Source organism: Crocodylus porosus, unplaced genomic scaffold, assembly GCF_001723895.1.
Source record: "Crocodylus porosus isolate Cpor-Errol unplaced genomic scaffold, CroPor_comp1, whole genome shotgun sequence".
NCBI lineage: Eukaryota > Metazoa > Chordata > Crocodylia > Crocodylidae > Crocodylus > Crocodylus porosus.
Window position 1 is genome coordinate 77,684,106 of NW_017728906.1, and position 19,368 is coordinate 77,703,473.

The following is a 19,368-nucleotide window of genomic DNA, read 5'->3' on the forward strand; positions in this document are numbered from 1 at the left end:
TTTTGACTCTGAATCTTCAGGTTCAGAAATCTAGTAGGATAAGAGAGTTCACTTTTTAACAAAATGATGTGCTCTTCATTAAATGAATTGAGCCTTCAAATTTAAGATTTCTTTTTTTATAGCAGAGATTTCAAGTAAGAAATAGTCAACAAATCAAGTCATATTCCTTAAACATTGTTCTTAACTCCTTTTTGGGGTTTCACCAATGAAATGGAACCATTCACTAGATGAAGTGTAAGCTACATTCTAACTGAAATATTAATAGTGAATAATAGATATTATGGGATGATAGTCCTTTATGTCAAGGCATTATTTTGGGATCTTTTCATCTGTATAGTAATTCTGCACATTCAAAAACGTTGACAATTTTGATGAAAAGAAATTACAGGGTATGCACAATATAGTGGCTGTTGTAAATTAACTAACTTGCAAAATCCAGTGAATCTGCATTAAATTAATGACCTATAACATTTAATTTTAAGATAAGTTTTCATCTTATTAGGGAATAAACATATTTTAGTTTTAAACCTTGTAAATCACTAGTTACTGCAACCTTGTTATGGACAAAGAAAATAGACACCCATTTAATTTTTTTTTTTTTGATTCTAGGTTAACAAATCCTAAAAGAGTTTCCAAATGTCCTAAGGATCCATTTCTTTTCATATAAGAGGACTCTTGAGGACTCTTAAATGAAGGAAACATTCCACTTCTAGAAAACAAAATCTTTAGGTATCTTATGACTTAAAAGTAGTCTGCTAATCACAAAAATAAACTGCTCTTAAATTTTAATTTAAAAAAATTAATATTTTCACGTTCTAAGCCAAATCGGCCAAATCAATTCCAAATCTGTGAGTCAGTCAAGAACCATAAGTGGCTCTATGACTGGCAAACATCCTCCACCCCCACTTGGGGCTTCAGATATTTCCAAATCATTTGGCAGGCATCCTATGTGCAGGCCCAAGCCTGGAGGCTTAGGGTTCAGATGCCCACAAGTTTCACTTACCCTCAGCCATATGGCAGCAGGAGCAAGCTAGAGAGAAGTCTCTCATTTCCATAAAGTGGACATAAAGCAAGATCTTCTCACTCGAGCAGCAAGTGGGAGGTTTGCGATACATTACCTCTGTGCATACTACCCCATGTCAGAAAAGTGGTTACCCCCAGCAACTAGAAAAACTCTCAGTGGTCATGGTATTTCCCCTGCCAGGTAAGTATTAGAATTAAATAGGTTTTATATGATATTCAACTTGGTAACACCTGAACAATACCTTTATTATGCAACCTTGTGACCAGAGAGACGGGAGACACACTGGTAATCACTGGTGATCCCAGCCAGTGGTGAAAACACTGATAGTCACTGTGAATGAGTGACTTGCAATTCCATTTTCCACATCTAAATCTGAATTTCCATTGTTCTGCATCTCTGCTAGTCAAAGCGTGATCCAATTCCCATGAATTCACATGAAAATCTTTAAAAAGTTGAATACATCAAATATTTAGACTGTCCATTGGTCAAAGGTACAATGGCAAATAATCACTGGAGAATAGCCATATCAGCATACAAACTGATCCTTCTATAATTCTCTTCCACTTATAAAAATGTGCTTACATAAAAAATTGAATAGGACCTAGAAAAAGAGCTGCCTACTACTTTTTGCTGTGGGGTTGGGAGATGTGGTCAGTATGGTGTGGATAGATTTCATCTTGAAGAAATGTATGATTTCAAATGATATATATTATTTGATTTCCTGAAAGTATATTGGTGAAGTGATTATTAAACCTTATAACTGGCTACTTTGTCCCCTTTTTTGACTTCTCTGGAATTATTTGTATCTGAGTACCTCACAACCATTAATGAAATTATCCTTGCAACACTGCTGCCTGGTTTCAAAGTATAATCTGTATTTTTAAGGATGGTGAATTGAGGCACAAAGAAATTTTTAAAAGTGGTTTATGACTGACCACAATTTTTGTGGAAGACCCAAGAACCTAGACTCAATCTGACACTTTATCCAAGGCAGTATTCCTGCCCTTCTCAGGACAGAACATTAGTATTCCGTCAGTTGGAACAAAAATCCTGTGTGTCATGTACAGGTGTCCTCCGAAATGACCATTTTGACTTTTCTTCTGGTGATCTACTTTTGTTTTAAATAACCGAGAAACTTTCATTAGATTCTGTCTGAATGTACTAGAAAGTAGCATCTAGCCTGTGACATTCCTCCCACCTCCTTTCTTCTCATCCTCTCCAGAGAAAGCATTAAGATGAGACTATTAACTACTGCTAACGGCAAGAGCTAGATTCTGGCTTTGCTACATCTGCTGTATGCTCGTGAGAGAGGTATTTGTGCTTTGGTCATACCAGTTGCAACTTGGAACCTTCCCAGTTCCAGGAAAATAGAAATGATTAGTTAATGGCATGTGGAGTCCAGAATCTCCCCTCCCCCAGCCTGGAGAATCGGAGACGATATTTATGTGCGTGCAAGTCTAATGTTTGAATAGCTTGTAAAGGGAGTCTTTGCTTTTTTAGAGGCCACAGTAGCATAACTAGGGATGCATGAATGGGGTAACAGTCCCAGGCACTGAATTGGGGTGGGGAGGGCGGGTGCAAAAATGTCAGCTGCTGCCCCACCCAGCCTAGCCACCACTGTTGCCCAGGATACAAAACTTCCTAGTTGTGTTCCTTGTAGAGTAAGTGACAGATGATCTCTCTGGGAGAAAAGAGTGCTCTGAAATCAAGGGGTGCTCTGTAAATATGCCTCTGAACATCTTACCAGACATTTGCTAGCCTGAGAACCAAATTTACTACCAGAGACTAACTTGAAGACTGGGATGGCAATGCTTAAGTAGGCTGCTAGAGAAGCAGCTGAGATGGTGTGGTAGGGCTGTGCGAAACAGCACTGTTCCGTTTTGATTTCCATTTCAATATGACTGTGTTTTGTTTTGAGTTTTGTTTTGTTTCAAAGGCACTGTTCCGTTTAGTTTTGTCGAAACTGTTTCAACATTTTGCCCGTAGGCTATAAAGGGGAAGCACAAAACTGCCTATAACTTTGACATTTCTTGCCTGATTCAGATGAAGCTTGCAGTGATGGTAGCCCTTTCTCAGGCCATGAAGCCTGCCAAGTTTCAAGGAGATAGGTGCAGGGGTTTCTTGGAAATTGTACCTCAGGCTGCTGACAAGCAAAACTCGTGACATCTGTGACTGTGTTAAGGCACAGTGGGATGAAAATTGCTTGGATAGTAGCCCCTGATAAAGCCATGAAGCCTGACAACCTTCAAGGAGATAGGTACAGGAGTTTCTGGGAAACTGCACCTCAAACTGTTCAGAGCAAAGCTTGCGTTGCTTGTAAGTGTAAAGGCACACAGAAAGCTCAGTTCAAACAATTCTGCTTTTTATGCTGTTTTTCCATCCCTCCCCCAGAGCAATGGGATTGGAAAGGATCTCAGGAAAGTCACTGGCCAGCTACACAGTCAATATCAGAGCAGTGCTTACCCCCTCTTCCCCCTCCCTCTCTTTAGTTTCTCCTTAGCTGCAAGTAAGCCCAGCTTTGACACTCAAAACATTTTGAAATGTTTCAACTGCCCTCATTTCATTTTGAGGCTGTTTTCAAAGCCTTTCACTTTATTTTGATTTCACTGTTTCAAACTTGAAATGAATCAAAACAGTGTTGAAATAGCTGGCAAAATTTTGCACGGCCCTAGTGTGCAGGGGTAGGGGCAGAGGAGAGGTGTTATTAAATCCCCTGCCTCCCCTCTCCCACTGGCATGGGGATCCTAGCTGGGGTCTGTCCTGCTGGCCACTTGTGCAGCTGGGGCAGAAAACGTGGCCAGAGCCGGCTGGGCAGCACCTCTAGATGAGGGTGCAGATGGGAGTGCCAGTGCTCCCCCGTGAGTGCCAGCTGAGGAGTGGAAGCACCAGGGCACTCCTGGAAGTGGCCGCAGTGATTGCGTGCTAGTCAGTGAGACTGGGGGTGTGGGAACCCCGCCCCCCGCCCCCCATCACTGTGGGGGCATGCACTAGTCTCCCATGCTTGAAGCTTGATAACTAACCTACATTAGTATTCATGCTATGGTAAGGTTTGTCAATTTGAGAATTTTATAATATAAAGTCTTTCTGACATTTAACTATAATCGAGATACTCTATCTCAGTGTCACTTTTAAATACTTATTGGTTCATGTGTGAAATTTCCTATTAATGAACTCTTCCCAATAATCTCTAATCATTTTGTACCACTCCAACAATTAGAATCAGTTAGAGATCTGTATATTATAACAAGTGTTTCAGTTCAGCAGTGATTACATAGTTTTTAAAGTGAGGTTCTCCAGCAACTTTCAATCACTTCTTAGTTTGCCTCCAAAGTCATAATTTTTAAATTTTTTATTAATTTTTTTTAATAGGGAAAACCTGCCACACTAAACCACTTGTTCCAAAACTGGCCCATGAGATCACAGTAAGTTGCCCATATATTTTCCTGCCTTCCCTCATTTCATGTTTAAAAATGTAATACAGTAACATGATGGTTTAGAAGAAATTTTGAGAGATGGCAGCCAAATAAAAGTTTTGGAACTGCAGCACTAAGCCTGCTTGAAGTGAATATGATAGTTTTAATGGTAATGGAATAATCTACTCTTTAAAAGAAGTAGTTTTAAGTGTGACTTTAGCTCTGTGTATTTGGGTCTGGTTAGGACATGATAGCGATATTTCCCATTTTAAGGGAGAGAGGTGATTCAGTAGATGTTGATCTTAAACAGTCTGACCAACTGTTCTGTTCAGATCTGAATGGGATTTAGTTGTGGCTCCTTAACTGAATGTGATTTCATAAGCTATTTCTTCCCTGAATTATTATAATGCTTTCACACAGATTCTTGTTCAACCTGTTTTTCACAGGATAGTTTTAAACTCAAGGACTGTAGATAGCTAGATAGAATATATTTGTGTTCCCTTGAAGAGCTGGAGTTGTAAGTAGACCAAAGATATTTTTTCATCCCAAAACCATGTGAGATTTGAAAAACATCCCTGCTTGCAGTGGTATGAATACAGCATCACTTTAATTTCCTCCTGCACCCCCGCCACCCAAAGACAAAAAAGAGGCAGGTAACAGAGTAGTTAATAAGCTGATGATGAAGGCACATATCTGGACCTTGGTTCAAATTAATACTCTGCCATTCTGCAACATGCCAGGTGAATTATCTAATCACCAGCTGTTCTTGGTGGAGGGGGATGGTATGAGTGCTATTCAGTCTTTTCCATTAAAGATGTTCCATTTTGTATGCAAATTAGAGTGGTGGCTAATCTGCAGCATGTGCCACAAGTAGTAGGGGAAGCCATTCATTTGGCACACTGACTTAAACAGAGCACTAGTGGTAGGAGTTGGGCAAGCTGTCAGGAAGAGTGTGGGGATCAAAGTGGCATTTGGGGAGGCTGGGTGTCAGGGGTCAATGCTGTCTCAAACATTTGGCCCCATGGGAGGGACAGGGGCAGGGCAAGTGTTGCCAAATTCAGTGGTGTCCTGTCCCAGTGGTGATGGGATTCACTGGCACTGGGTGACAGGTGGCTGATTATTAGAGTGGCACTGTCTCATTCTTTAGACCGAAGTGTGCCAAAAGTTGCCAATGTTGGCCATCACTGCTATGTTAGATTATGGGCTTGTACCCAGGTTTCCTACATCCTCTAGGGGGTTCCCTGACCACCCGGCTCTGCAATGCTGTCTCCTTAGCTATCCTATTGGTCCACTTTTTGTCTCAATGGATGTTGTACCCAATGGATATTTATTTAAAGACAGGCAGGCAGATTGAGGAGCTTAGTCTGGAGTACTTCAGGAAATTTATACTATGGTGAAGAACCTCCAGAAAACACTACAGGAAACCCTCATTATTTGCGGGTTTGGCATTCATGGTTTCAAATATTCATGAATGCCAAACCTGCATTTTAAATACACTTTATAAGCTTTCAGGAGCTCTGTCCATGCTGCTGCCAGGCTCCCACTGTTGCCGCTGCCCTCCCACCAGAGCCATGTTCTCCCCCTGCCCATCCCTAGCCACCGGGGACACTGTGTTCATGAATGTAGTGCCTTATCCACAGATTTCGGCATTCATGGGGGATATGAGAACGTATCCCCCACGAATGGTGAGTGTCACCTGTACTTGTAACACGTTAGCAGGCTCAAAAATATTCTCACTGAATTCAGTGGTGTTTAAGCCATTTGGGATTATGTACATGATCAGTAGAACTACGTGAGATGAGGAAGACTGGGTTGAAACATCACTCCTGCTGAAATCTGTGTGTACACATTGTGTGCAACTCTAGTTGTTTCTCCATGTTACTTTATTAGGAATTGGCCTAAGTTTGAACTTTTATTTTAATTGCCCCATTCATTCCTGGTACTGAAATTAATGAGCTTGAATAAGAATAGATCAGGTCATCATTTCTAGTGAGCCTCAGTTAAAAAGAAACAAAAAACCCCACTAACTCTTCATGATGAATGAGTATTTTTAATAAATTTTGTTTCTGCCTTACTGAAAGGCTACTGTGTAGAACTACAAGGAAGGATTTAAAGAAACAGTAACTCTTTCTTCATATTTGGCAGTTTATTTGACAGTTAAAATGAAATATGCATGTTCATTGGTTGGTGAACTGTGGCTTCCCATCAGCAGCCAAAATAAGGAGTGACTGAATTTTTAAAATCCTTCTTATTTTACTAGCAGAGGAGTAGAAAAGGGAAAGGTTTCAAACTTAAAGGCAGTAAAAACAGTAACTGAAAAGATGATGCTTCATTGAATACCTAGAATTTGTAATATATATTAAATTGTCTAGGAATATGGTAATGCAGTCATAGAAATTAGAGAGAAGAAAAATCTTTTAACTTCCATTATATTTTTCACTGAGGGATTATTCCCTAAAGCAGGGGTTCCCAAACTGTGGTATGTGTACCCCTGGGGGTAAGCAAGGCATCACCAAGGGTACGTGGGAGAAATAGTGTAATGGCAGATTTAATTATCATTATAATACTCACTGGCATTTAAGGAGTTAAAATATAAAACATATGCTGGTAGGGGTATGCAGGCAGCTGGTAAATCTGGAAGGAAGTACACAATAAGAAAAAGTTTGGGAACCTCTGCCCTAAAGTATAAATTGTAGTGTCTTGTCCAATACAGTTTTAATTTGTGATAGTGATGGTGCTAAATTATAGATAGCAAGTTGGCACTCCTTGCTTTTGCCACAAATTTCTTGTGATCATAGGCAAATTATTTAATCGTTCTGTGGCTTGATTTCCATACCTGGAAAAATTTCACAGGATGTAAAAACCCAACTCTAGAGAGAATACATACTTCAGAGTTGTTTCAAACACCTTTAGGTATATATTTTAAGACCACCTCCTTTTTCAGATGCTATTTCACAACGGGAAAGAAACATAATTACAAAAGGACGTTACTTCAAAGAGCAGAGGGAAGTTTTACGTAAAATGATGTCTTTCAAATATATGCAATGCACTATCCCAGTCACAGAAATGGATAGGAACTTCACTACAATATATTCAACAGTTTCATTTATGGTACTAAAAGTACACCTGTGTACACCTGGGTAACTCTGCTTTGGAAACTATGAAAGAGAAGAGGAAGAGGCCCCGTGAGGGGAGCTCCAATATGAAAATAAGAGGTAGAATGTAAAATAATAAATAAAAAGCAAATGGAGCCTTCATATTTTTTTCTATATACTTGAGATTTGTATTTTCTTGTTATGAGAAATAGGCATTTATCAAACATTTACAGAACATGTTATTTGGGAGTGGCTGCATACTTCCCGGTGTTAATATTGAGGTCTCTTTCTTCACCTTTTCAGCAAATTTCTGAAAAAACTGTAGCATGCAGGGTGTTGATTTCCTGTGTACACTGGATAATTACCAGACTTTTTCACACCTTTAGCAACACCACCTACTCCTTGTCCTTATTTTACTAGGCTGAGTGTTAGTTTTTGAAAAGTGCCTTTCCTGTGCCAGGCTCTATGGCTGGAAATATCTCCAGGAATTCATTTAATATTGTGGTCTTCAGGTGTTTTGAATGTTATATTTACTCCTTAGGAATGAGGTACTGCAGCAACATTTGTGCTCTGCAAGCTTTTAAAATCTGTATGTCTGGCTACAAATCCCTTAATTCACTTATAGCTGAAAGGAGTTTTGGGGTCTCCCTAGAGTTGCTAGTTACTGTTTATCCATATAATAAAGTCATCTCACTCTTCAGCAAAATCTGCATGTCTGGTACAATATGAACAGGAAGTGCTGTACAAAGGTCCTTCCAGTGGCTTGTCAAACCATTTTGCTTGATACCTCAAACAACTTTGGTATTCAAGGCCTGGGCCTATCAGGCAACACTGGCTGAAACAGGGATGTTTGAGATGAGGTCTGAAATGCAGTAGGAGAGCTTTTCTTGCATCTTGCTTGCCCTGTACCTAACTTTTTTAGAAGCACTAACTTCACTCAGGGAGAATAAAACCATGCCTTTTTATTTCTTCAGTGTCACTGCTGTATCTGTCTCTGGGGGTTTAAACCCTACTACTTCTGGAGACCCATCTTGATGCCAGTGAGAACTTTGCCTACCAGGAAACTAAATTCTGCCTATAGTATCATAATGCTTTTAGTAAGTTTTGATAGCATGTTGAGCTATTTGCTTTTTGCATGTCTATGGTATATATGGCTCAATCTCCTATTTTCAGGCAGGCCTCAGCTAAAGGAATACGGATGCTAGACTTCTGTTCTTGTCCGAAGTTCTAGGGTTGAAGGTGGGAGTAAAGGAAGTAGGAGCGTGCAGATTCCTCATAACTTCTGAGTTTCTTCATTTTCCCTTATGGCATATTTGTTATGGCCAAATTCAATATTTTAATAATTTAGTGTCAAAGCTGGCTTGGATTTGTATCTTTAAATACAAGATTTGAGAATATTAACCAGACTATGTGACCAAATTGTTCCATTAAGCTTCCTTTGCCATTGTCTCAGGAGATGAACAGGAAAAATGCATTTAGTTCCTGTCTTAGACTGCCCTTTTTCTCCTCATGGGTGGTGGTAAAGAAAACCTTATTAGAATCCTATTTATAAGTTGCTTCTATCCCACTTTTCTGCATGATCTCAGAGATCCCTGACAATGTCTACCCTAGATCCTATTTCAGAGATTCTCAACCAGGGTGTTGCAAGATACTTATATGGGTGAGGTTCAATATTACCATTGCTAGGTGTACAAACACCTATGTACAATTCACAAGATAAATCTAGAGATTACAAATAGGAATCCATAGTGTGGAACCTGCTGTGGTGTTTCTGAGCTCTTTACAAGGGAAGAATTGCTCTGTTATTTTTCTACAGTCAAAAAACAAGTGCAAGTTAAGAGTTAGCTTTACCTGAGGATTGCCATAACAGGGAGCCAAAGGCCTCTGTTACTAAAGATGGAGAAATACAGCCAACTAGACTGCTGCATAAGCAAATGAGCAGCCTAGATAAGGGCTATGGACCACAGACCTAAGCAGAATCAGGGAGGACTGAGTGGCTTATTAGCCCTAAGGCCAAACATGTGTGAGCCTGAGACTCACTTTACTCAGATAAAGTGGCAACCTGGGGGAGGAGAAGTGCAGCTGCAGCCTGCCCTGCCCCACACAGATCTCCCAGGGTATGCGTAGAAGTAGGAGCCATGCCTCCCAAGCAAACCACTCATGGCTCAGTCTAGGCTCTTCCTGGTGGGGGGGGCTGGACTGGACTGGACTGGGCTGTGCTGCACTGTACTGTGCTGCACTCGAGGCAGGTGGTGGGAGTGGGGGGATACAGCTACCCCAAAATTTGCCATAGCCCCCCCAACCCCTACTCCCAGCACCACTGTTGCTCACCCCAAGCACAGCATGCCTCACCCCCCGGGAAGAGCCTGACACAGCCCTCACTGGCAGCCTGCCCCACCCCACCTCTCACAGATCCTGGGCACACCACCCCCCCCCGTGCCTCCTAGCATGCATGCAGCAGCAGGCGCTAACCCCCCCCTCCTGTGCCAGGTACCTCCAGACAAGCCACCCATGGCTCTGTCCCACACCTCAACTCTACTAGGCAGGGCCTGTCCCTGCCCCAGCCCCACGCTGTCCCCCATGCAGCCCTTTCCCCCACAGACTTACCTGCTGGGTGGGGGGCACAGACACATGCTCAGCCTCCCCCCTCCCCAAATAATTTTTTTTCTCCCTCTGCCTATGAGGGATGGTGACTGTAAGATGAGGTCCTCAGATATTGGGCCTGTGGCCAGGAAACCAACTAGATAAAAGGTATCAAGCCTGGGAAGACTGAAGCTCCCACAAAGATTTTACGGCCTGACAGGCTGAACATTTGGTTGGACTAGATCACTTAATTTAGATGATAATCCATAACATATGTGAGGCATGGGTGTGGCTATAGTGGCAGTTGGTGGCCATGAACACACAGCTCTTAAGGCACTTGGTGCTCGAAGGCACCAATAGATTTGAATAGAGCCCTGACAGATTGGACAGAGGGTAACTTGGCTATGGACTGGATTCCCTCTGGGCCTAGGGCAGCCTCCCAACCTTTTTTAAACAATGTCAAAACATGGCAGGCAAGGAGGGAAGAACAGGAGGAGGCAGGAGTTGTGCAATCACAAGAGAGTGCTACAGTGCCGTTCATTGCCAGCCCTGCTACAGTTGCCTTGGATTTCAAAAGTTTGAGTGCCTGGGCAGACCCAGCAGGGAGGCCCCCTGGGTTAGTGCGCAGTAATGCATCTACATTGTGTGTTACGGTGCGGTAACTAATCGGGTAAATTTGATACCCGCATGATGCAGATATTAAACTTACACTCAAGTCAGGGTAAATCACCATATTTGTTGCACAGTAGGGGCATTTATGTGTAGAAGCATGCCTGTACTGTACAGTAATTTTGGGTATTGAGCAGTAATTTTGGTTACTGTGCAGTAAATGTGCATGTATAGACATGCCTAGTTTGGATCAGTGAGAGGCCAAATGTTCTTCTGGACATCTGGCTGCTGTTCTACTTCTTCCTGGAGATGTAGCTGATTTGCTCATTTTTGCAATTCAACTTTAATAAACTTCTGAGTAGGGAGATTTTCAAAAGGGCCCACCTTGCTCTGCTGCTGTTTCTCTCTCTCTCCCTCCCCCTTGGGACAGAAACCAAGAGCACTGAGGACCTTTGAGCAAGGTCAGGATTGTTGGGAAATGACTCCTCTGTAAAATAAGAACCCTCTCCCCAACCTCAGTTAACTCTCCCTTTACTGAGGTGTATTTATGGTTCTTTCTGAAGATTCACTGAAGGAATTTTGAGTAGACAGGCCATGCAAACAAAGTTCTCTATAGCAGTGCCTTTTTCATGAGTAGAATGGACAAGGTGTTTTTTTTCTCTTCTGGAACTATTGATTATAACCAAAATGATTATTGGAGTTGTGGTTTTAAATGACTTTGCGGATCTGGATCTAAGTAACTTTACTCATGCATGACAAAATGGGATACAACTTGGGAATTTCTAACTTTGGTCTTAGTGTTTTATACCCCTGCTTTGAATGTTGCCTCTCCCAACACATATGCAGAAGATGTATGTCACACAAATGCTATGGAATAGCAGAGTTGCATTTGCTCCTTTTTATTATTATTTTATTTTCACTGGCACTTCTAAAGATCTCACAGGCAATTAACCCAGAATAGGTAGTTCCTCGTGTTTAGTGCTTGTAAGCTTTTAGGCAACATTTATTTCTCTGTCAATGAAGTCAGTAACAGCAAAGAGTCAGCAACTTAAAAGATTGGCTCCCAAGTTTAGGAGAGCATGTTTTTTTTTTTTTTTTTTTTTTCCAGTTAGCATTTCTGGCCTGGATTGCTGTCCTCAAAACTAACATTGAGGGGAGGAGCAATGAAATCGAGCCATCTGTGTGCAGTTATCAGAAGACCATGATGCATCAGTGTACTTTTGAAAAGTCAGCTTCATAATCATAAGGACTACACACTTCTGTTTTAAATCTTAAAAATGTGTAGAAATTGAAACTTTTACCACTCTATGGTGGGGCTGTTGACTGGTATATTTTCACTTGCCTATGGAAAGTGGACATGTGCTTTTCCTGTGTTCTGGAATAATTATTTTGTTTCTTGGCTCTTTTTTTTTATATATATATATATATATATATATATATATATAACCTCTGGCTCAGTTTATAGCCCTTGTATAAAGCTAGACCTTATTCTACAAGTCAAATGCATTAGCTATTTTTTTTAAGAACTGTAATTTAGATAGAATTACCCAGAAGCCACCTGGAATAAGAGTGCCTATTAATTTTCATATACTAGACCATTTAAACATTTCTATATTCTATACTGTTAGCATATTTTTGTAAATAAAAATTGAGGAAATTGATTTTGAATGTTTAAGGTTGAGAGTAACTGCAAAATAATCTATTGTTGGTTGAACTCACTATATCAATTCCTTTACCCGACTAGAAAAACTTGATTGTGCTGTACTGTGTCACATCGCATTATATTGTGATTGGCAACAACTCTTATCTGTTTGCCTTCCTTTCAGTCTGAATGTTGCCAGACAGGAATGAGTTTGAAGCTGATACCTGTCATTCTGTCATCAAACTAAATATTCCTTATACCTTTCTATATCTTATTTCTTTTATATCTTTTTTGGTTCCCTGCAGACATAGTATTTGCATATAAATTATTCCTTTGGCCAAAAACAAAACAAAATCCAAATACTTCTGAGATTCATCATTTACTGTATTAATCATTATTTAAGGGAGATGAAGTAAATAAAAGATTTATAGTTTAATATGTGATTGCTAATATGCAGGGTGCATGAAGACCTTGTATTTGAGGGTATTTGGTACTGTTGTGCTACATAATAAACTTGTCAAAGCATTTCACTTCAAACCAACTGTAATCTAAAGACAGTGTGACAGCTATGACCTTGCCTCTTCAGAGGGACTTGCTTTTTTTAGCTGAGGGGGAAGTTTTTTGTTCCCCTTAGGATTTAGAATGCCTGAATATTTTAGCCTGAACATTTTATTTTGACCATTTTTCCCTCAAACAAGACACTTTGAAGTATTACCAGAGGAGACTAACATATGAGGCAACTGACTGATATTTTAGTTTTATATTATAATATCGATTGCACAAAAATTTTAATAGTGCTGTTTAAGGGCTATAGAAATGCAATCAACATTTCAAAGCTGGAGCTTGATTTAAAGCAGCAAGTGACTGAATGCACTGCTATACCCTGATTGGAAGGACAATGTGTGTATCCATGCCTGGGACTTTTCTGTTCTGGGACAAGCACATGCACAACTTCTCTGAACAAATGCAATGTCTGTTCCTAGCCCCTGTGAATTTAAAGCAGAGTAGTTATTCTGGAATAATTGTGTGTGTGTGTAATCATTCCAGAATAAGCAGCTATTTTTCTGCTTTAGCTTATTCCATTCCCAAGTAGTGTAAGTATATTTACTCTAGAATAACTCAATGTGCAGACAGGTCCTTCAACTTGATCTAGTTCATCCATCAGAAGAGGTTTAAGATATTACAGGGACATTCCCAATTCTTTATAGCTATAAAAGTCCTTAATGTTATAGTTGAAGTCCATAGAATTACCCACAACTAAAAGAATGTATCTCATCTATTTAGGTGCAGAAAGGTGAGTGAAATAAATAAATAACTATATTACATTACAAAGTACTAATACCTTCATAGAGTGTCTCTCTATTTGTAGCAAAACCTGGCACACACTACCACCTGTCTAGGAGGATGCTCTATATTTTGTAGTTATACCTAGATCAAATTGTTGCACAAAATGAAGAAGTCCTTATACTGAGGGACCAGTTAAAACCTGGGTCTCTCCTGGAAATGAAAATCATGCTTTATGATGGTTGGATTGTTTACAGAGATTCCTGCACATGAAATTGTACTGGAGGGAAGATGCTAGTTGCTTTTCTTTGGTAGGTAGCTAGATAGAGGTGGAGGTTGACGTCAGCTAGGCTTAATAGTTTTGTTCTGTGGTTTTTTTTCTTTTCGGGGGGGGGTGCTAGCAGTTTTAGGCTAGGGATAGACATTACACACAAACCAATATAAGTGATCAGAAACTGGTTTAAACGTAACAAAACAGGTTTGGTGGACATAAACTAGTTTCAAAATGTCTAAAACCAGTTTGAGATAAACCTGGTTGAATGTAGTATCCAACTTAACTGACTGAGCTCAAACTGGTTGATGCAATGTCTGTCCCAGACCCCTTCCTAGTTTAACTTAAACCAGAGTCCCCCAGCATGCTCTCTGAGCTGGGCATTCTACTTCAACCCAGCAGGGCTGTCCCTGCCTCTCTGCTCCCCAGCCCAATCAAGGACAGGCAAGGCTGGCCCTGGCCCTGAGAAGGAGGCAGGGAAGAGGTTTATTTCTCACCTCCCCTTCCCCTGCCTCAGTGGCGCGGACCTGCATGTCTCTGCTGGCTGCTCCAGTTGTGGGGGAGGGGCAAGGCCAGCCCGGGCATTAGCTCTGAGTGAGCTGGCCAGGAGGGGTCTAATTCTCCCCTTCCTGTCCCACCAGTATGGTTCTGGGCTGGGGTCCCTTGGCACTCACCCCTCACTGCTGCAGCAACAGGGCTGGGGCATGGCAGGGGGGCAGGGAGGTGGGTTATCCCCCCTGCCTCTGCCCCTGGGTGACTGCAGCCAGGGTCTGCACACCCCAACCATCCCCCAACCATCCCTTCCCCTGCTGGCTCAAACTAGCAGTAGTGGTGGTGCTGGGGTGTGATGGTCCCGTCTGAGCCCTGGTGCCACCGCTTGCCCTATGTAGTCTGTGGCAGCACTGACCCCTGCTCACACCCCCCACCAGGAAGAGGCTCAGGCTGCCTAGAAACCAGGGCAGGGGCTGCTGCTCCATCAGGGCCCTGTCTGCTCGCTGCTGCAGTGGCAGAGCAGGGGCACAGCTAGAGTCTGGCTGGCAGGCCCCTTAGGTGAGGGGGCAGTGAGGGGGTTATGCCCCACCTCCCTGTGGCATCTGGCAGAGGGCTCTTATCCTACAGCCTGTCACATGCATGGATACAGAGGGGGCAGTGGCAGTCAGAGTGGTCAGACCCCACTGTGGTCCCCTGGGGGCAGTAGGACTAGAAGGAGGAATAACGCCCCCTCTCTGTCCCCCCCCCCCACCACCACAGGGACCATGCTGACCAGTGTTTCACTGTGCCTCAGCCCCGCTGCTGCAGCAGCAAGGGGGGGATCGCCAGGCAGAACAAAGGGAGTCAAGGCTTAGGAAGAAAATACTATACTAGGGTTAAAATGAAAACAGTCTCATCTAAGGAATTGCCTTTCCAATTTCACTGCAGTTGAAGTAGAAAAGAATAGCAGAGAATGAATGAAAAATAGAATATGCTTACATATACTGAATGGGCACTTTATAAAATAGAAAAAAACAGAGGCATTAGCCTCATACCCACAATTGTTTTTTTCAGATTCCTATGATGAGAAATAATGGTAAAGTGTAGGGATAGATTTCTCTGTTGCAAGTAGTCTTCAATATAGTTTACGAATGAATGAACTACACTATTATGTATTTAAAAGGACCGCTTTGTGCTTTAGGTGTATCTGATGTGTGCTACATTTTAAAAACTGAAGTGCTGTCTCTTACTTCATCACTAAAGAAAGTCCCAAGGTCACTTATTCACTGGTGTGAAACTGGAGCAATATATTAGAGAACACGGCCCCTTTAATCTGTACTGGAGGCTGCTTTGTGAAGAACTTCTCTATTCAAGTACTTGTTTTCTTCCTGTTTCACAAACTCCCATTTGTTCTGGATCCGTTTGATCTGTTCTCCTGTGCCTTTTTCTGTATTGCTGTTCTTAGACATCTTTAATTGATTCAGGGTAGTCCTAGTTAGAGCTGTGTGACATTACAATGATGTTTTCTAGTCGCTGCTCTGAAGGACTTTCTACTATCATCCACAATTTCTATACCTACATATTGAACAAGACAAAGTTTAGTTTAGCTTTTGGGTCTTGTCAGAAACATCGTATAAGTTGCAGTGCCAAGAGAATATGATACAATTGATACTTAATAATCCTTTAGTAGCATCACAAGTTTTATTGGTTAGAGTGTGGTGCTATTAATGCCAAGGTCTTAAGTTTGATCCCCAGTTGGACTAGATGATCTCTTGAGGTCCCTTCCGGCCTTACACCTCTATGATTTATTACATGGGATGATTATTATATGGGATTATTACTAGACTTTAGGGGATTTATTTTTTTGCAACATAAAAATTGGACAAATCAAGACTTGCACCTTTCTGGAGATTCAGTTAGATGGTGGTATCTACCTCATTGCCTAGAGACATTGTATTCCTATAGGTTGAAATATTCAGCAGTTTAACCTGTACAGTATCTAGCACTGACATTATGAAAACCACAGTGGGATCGCATGGAAACTTCCCCACACTCTAGATCAGGAGTTGGCAACATATGGCCAGGGACCAGAAGTTGCCTGTGGAGCCCCTACATATGGCCTGCAGAACTGGAGGGCTTTGCCTCTGCCTGCACCCGTGTTAGGACTGGGTAGCTGGAAGTTGTGCCTGCATCACAGCTACTTCTCTTCACCACTCCCCCATGACTGCAGAACATGTACAGCTTCTAGCTAGTGGGAAACTGAGCTGGGATTGGGCAGCTTTCAGCTGTGTCCATGCTGTAGCTAGGAAAGGAAGGGCAGAGGTGGTGGTGCTCCCAGTTCCTGGGCCCAGTGCACTGTGGACTTAAGACTAGAAGCTGTGCTTGCGCCTCAGCTAAGGAGCACCCATTTAGATCTCACCTATCTGACCCTGACACAGGTGCAGGCAAACCTCCCACTGATGATGCATATTCAAAACCACCCAGCTTGTATCAGAGTTGAGCCATGTTGTTCCAACCCATGGCATGAAAAGTTTCTGGCCCATGCCCTAAATCACACTCTGATTTTATTTTAAACTTTCTGTAATTTATATCTGCCCAAAACAGATTATCTGAACAAGTAATGACTTTAACTCTCCTCCTTATTTGGCTGAATTCTCTCCTTCTTTATTGGTAGAGTGAGACATTTCATACAACGCTAGGTTGTGTAATCTTCACCCACATATGAGTTCCTTTGATTACTCATGTGAGCAAGCAGTTGCATAATCTTTCTCATATGAAGAAAATCTGCAATGAAAATAATTTCATTTTTTTCTGGGAGGTTATATATTTCTTCTGTACTCAATGGAAAATGGAGAAGAGGTGTTGGGAACTTGACTTGACTCAGGATATTTGCATTTGCTGTTTTTCTCCTCAAGTTATTTTCCCTCTGTGATTAATGAAGCAAAACCAGAGTGTTTCCCCTTGTCATCCAAAGAGTCTGCAGGATAGCATGCTGCTAATTGAAAAATTCTTATCTTTAAAGCTTTTCCTGGCATGCAGGTTTGATGAAATAAACAGCCCATAAATTGAATTCTAACAGGTGCCATGCTGTTTTTTAGACAATAGACATTGCTGAGGTGATTTTTTTTAAGGACAGATTATTGTTGGGTAACAAAATGCTATCATAAATTTTACAGTTGGAGATTTATCGTTTGCATGTCAACAATTTCAATCTTTTGTGAAATATTAATATTGGAAAATCCTAGTATAGTTAATAATGGTAACAGGTAAGGGCTTCATTTTTTATTGTGTGCCAGACTGCTTTGATCTTGCTTGTTGGCCAAAGCTGAGTGGTCCATTAAATGAATTTCTATAAAAATGTACCTTAAATCCTTAACCATATTGCTACTGTGCATTAACCATAATTATTTCTTTTTCTTCACATAGTTTTCCCTTCACAACATGGAAAAGTTGCTATAGTGACTGGAGGTTCTGGAGGAATTGGTTATCATACTGCGAAGCATTTGGCAAGACTTGATATGCATGTTATAATAGGTATTGTCATTATTTTGTTAATATAAATATACACTATATTTCAGAAACTAAATCTTAATGTTAAAGAAATATATATTCAGCAGTAATTGACTACTTGCAAACAAAATCCTGCAAACCTTTTTAAAGGGAGCTGCTAATGCTTAGTACCTCTAAATATTTGTCTTACGGTTTATATTGCAGTCATTTTAAGAAATGTTCCTGGAATCTTCTCATAGAAAAAATTGCCCAGGGAAAAATTTTGTTTTGCTTTGGATAGAGAGGAAACTAAAACATGTTAATGTTGTCTCCTCTGACTTAACAGGGAAACTTTTAAGACTTGTTTAAAAAAATCAATTTACAGAATTTAATGTAGAGATTGGAGGGAGTACTTGTTGTTTTCAGTGGAATAAATTACTAGAGCTGAACCCTGGCCTAAGCACTGAGAATGTACTTGACTGGATTTCCACTAGAGGGAAGAGGCTTACTCAATTGATAGAATCAGCAGTTACTCTGAGCAGTCAGGCCTGGCCATTCTAAGAGTCCCTGTGATGTTTGGTGATAGTCTCTGATGAGTAGGGCCCTACTGAATTCATGGTGGAAGTGGGCTCTGCTGTGGCTCATTTTAATCTTGCAGGTTCCCCTGCATGTTCCCTACCACTGATTGGTGCCTTTTGCTTCCCTGCCTATCAGAACTGAGCCACAAATGGGGCCCCTCCACCGACCTGGGACTCTTCAGCCTTTTCAGAGAAGGCTGAGAGGGAGGTTTTTTTTGGTAGCAGCTTACCACTACATTAGGGGAGTAAATTAAGGGCTCAGTGAACAATGGTTCACCAGAGCATCCTTGGGGAAAACCAGGAGTAATGGCCACAAACTCCTAGAAGACCATTTTAGACCAACATTAGGAAAATTCTTCACAGTTAGGGTGCCCAGACTGTAGAATAAGCTCCCTCCAGAAGTTGTGCAATTGCCTACCCTAGAAATTGTCAAGAGGACCCAGTTGTTTTTCCTGCCTGGTGTAGGGGGCTGGACTCAATCTTCTGAGGTCCCTTCTAGCCTTACAATCTATGAATCTGTGGTGGAGCAGCATCTACTGGAACTTTCAAGATTAAAGGAACTCCAGTGCATCCCACTTCTGTTGTGAATTTGGTAGGGCCCTACTGATAAGCAACATATTTACAGGGGGGATGAGGGGCTCTGTCCCTGGGTGACATCAAGGCTGCATACAGATATTTGGGGAGGTTAGATTGAGTTAATAATAGCTACCCAATCTAAGGTAAATTGGGATGGCAGAGGAGTTAGCAGGGGGGAAGGCGGCTGGGGTGCTCAAGATGACAAGCAGGCTCTGGAGGCCCTGGGGGTGTTCAGGGGGTAGGCATGGTCCATGGAAGGGTTCAGGGGAAGTGGGGCCCATGAAAGGGATCAGGGGGATTGGGGGGCTATCAGAGACCATGGGAGGAATTGGG

General features: G+C 41.6%; 1 protein-coding gene across 1 annotated transcript in view; it reads left to right on the forward strand.

The window, feature by feature from the left end:
• The window catches only part of DHRSX (dehydrogenase/reductase X-linked), a gene marked incomplete at its 5' end in the record, with an annotated part of 255,108 nt that overhangs the window by 32,834 nt on the left and 202,906 nt on the right, over positions 1-19,368 (forward strand). The window contains one exon of the mRNA XM_019529386.1: positions 17,819-17,926. Within this exon, the coding sequence (XP_019384931.1) occupies positions 17,819-17,926 (108 nt within the window). The remainder of the gene's footprint in view (positions 1-17,818; positions 17,927-19,368) is intronic.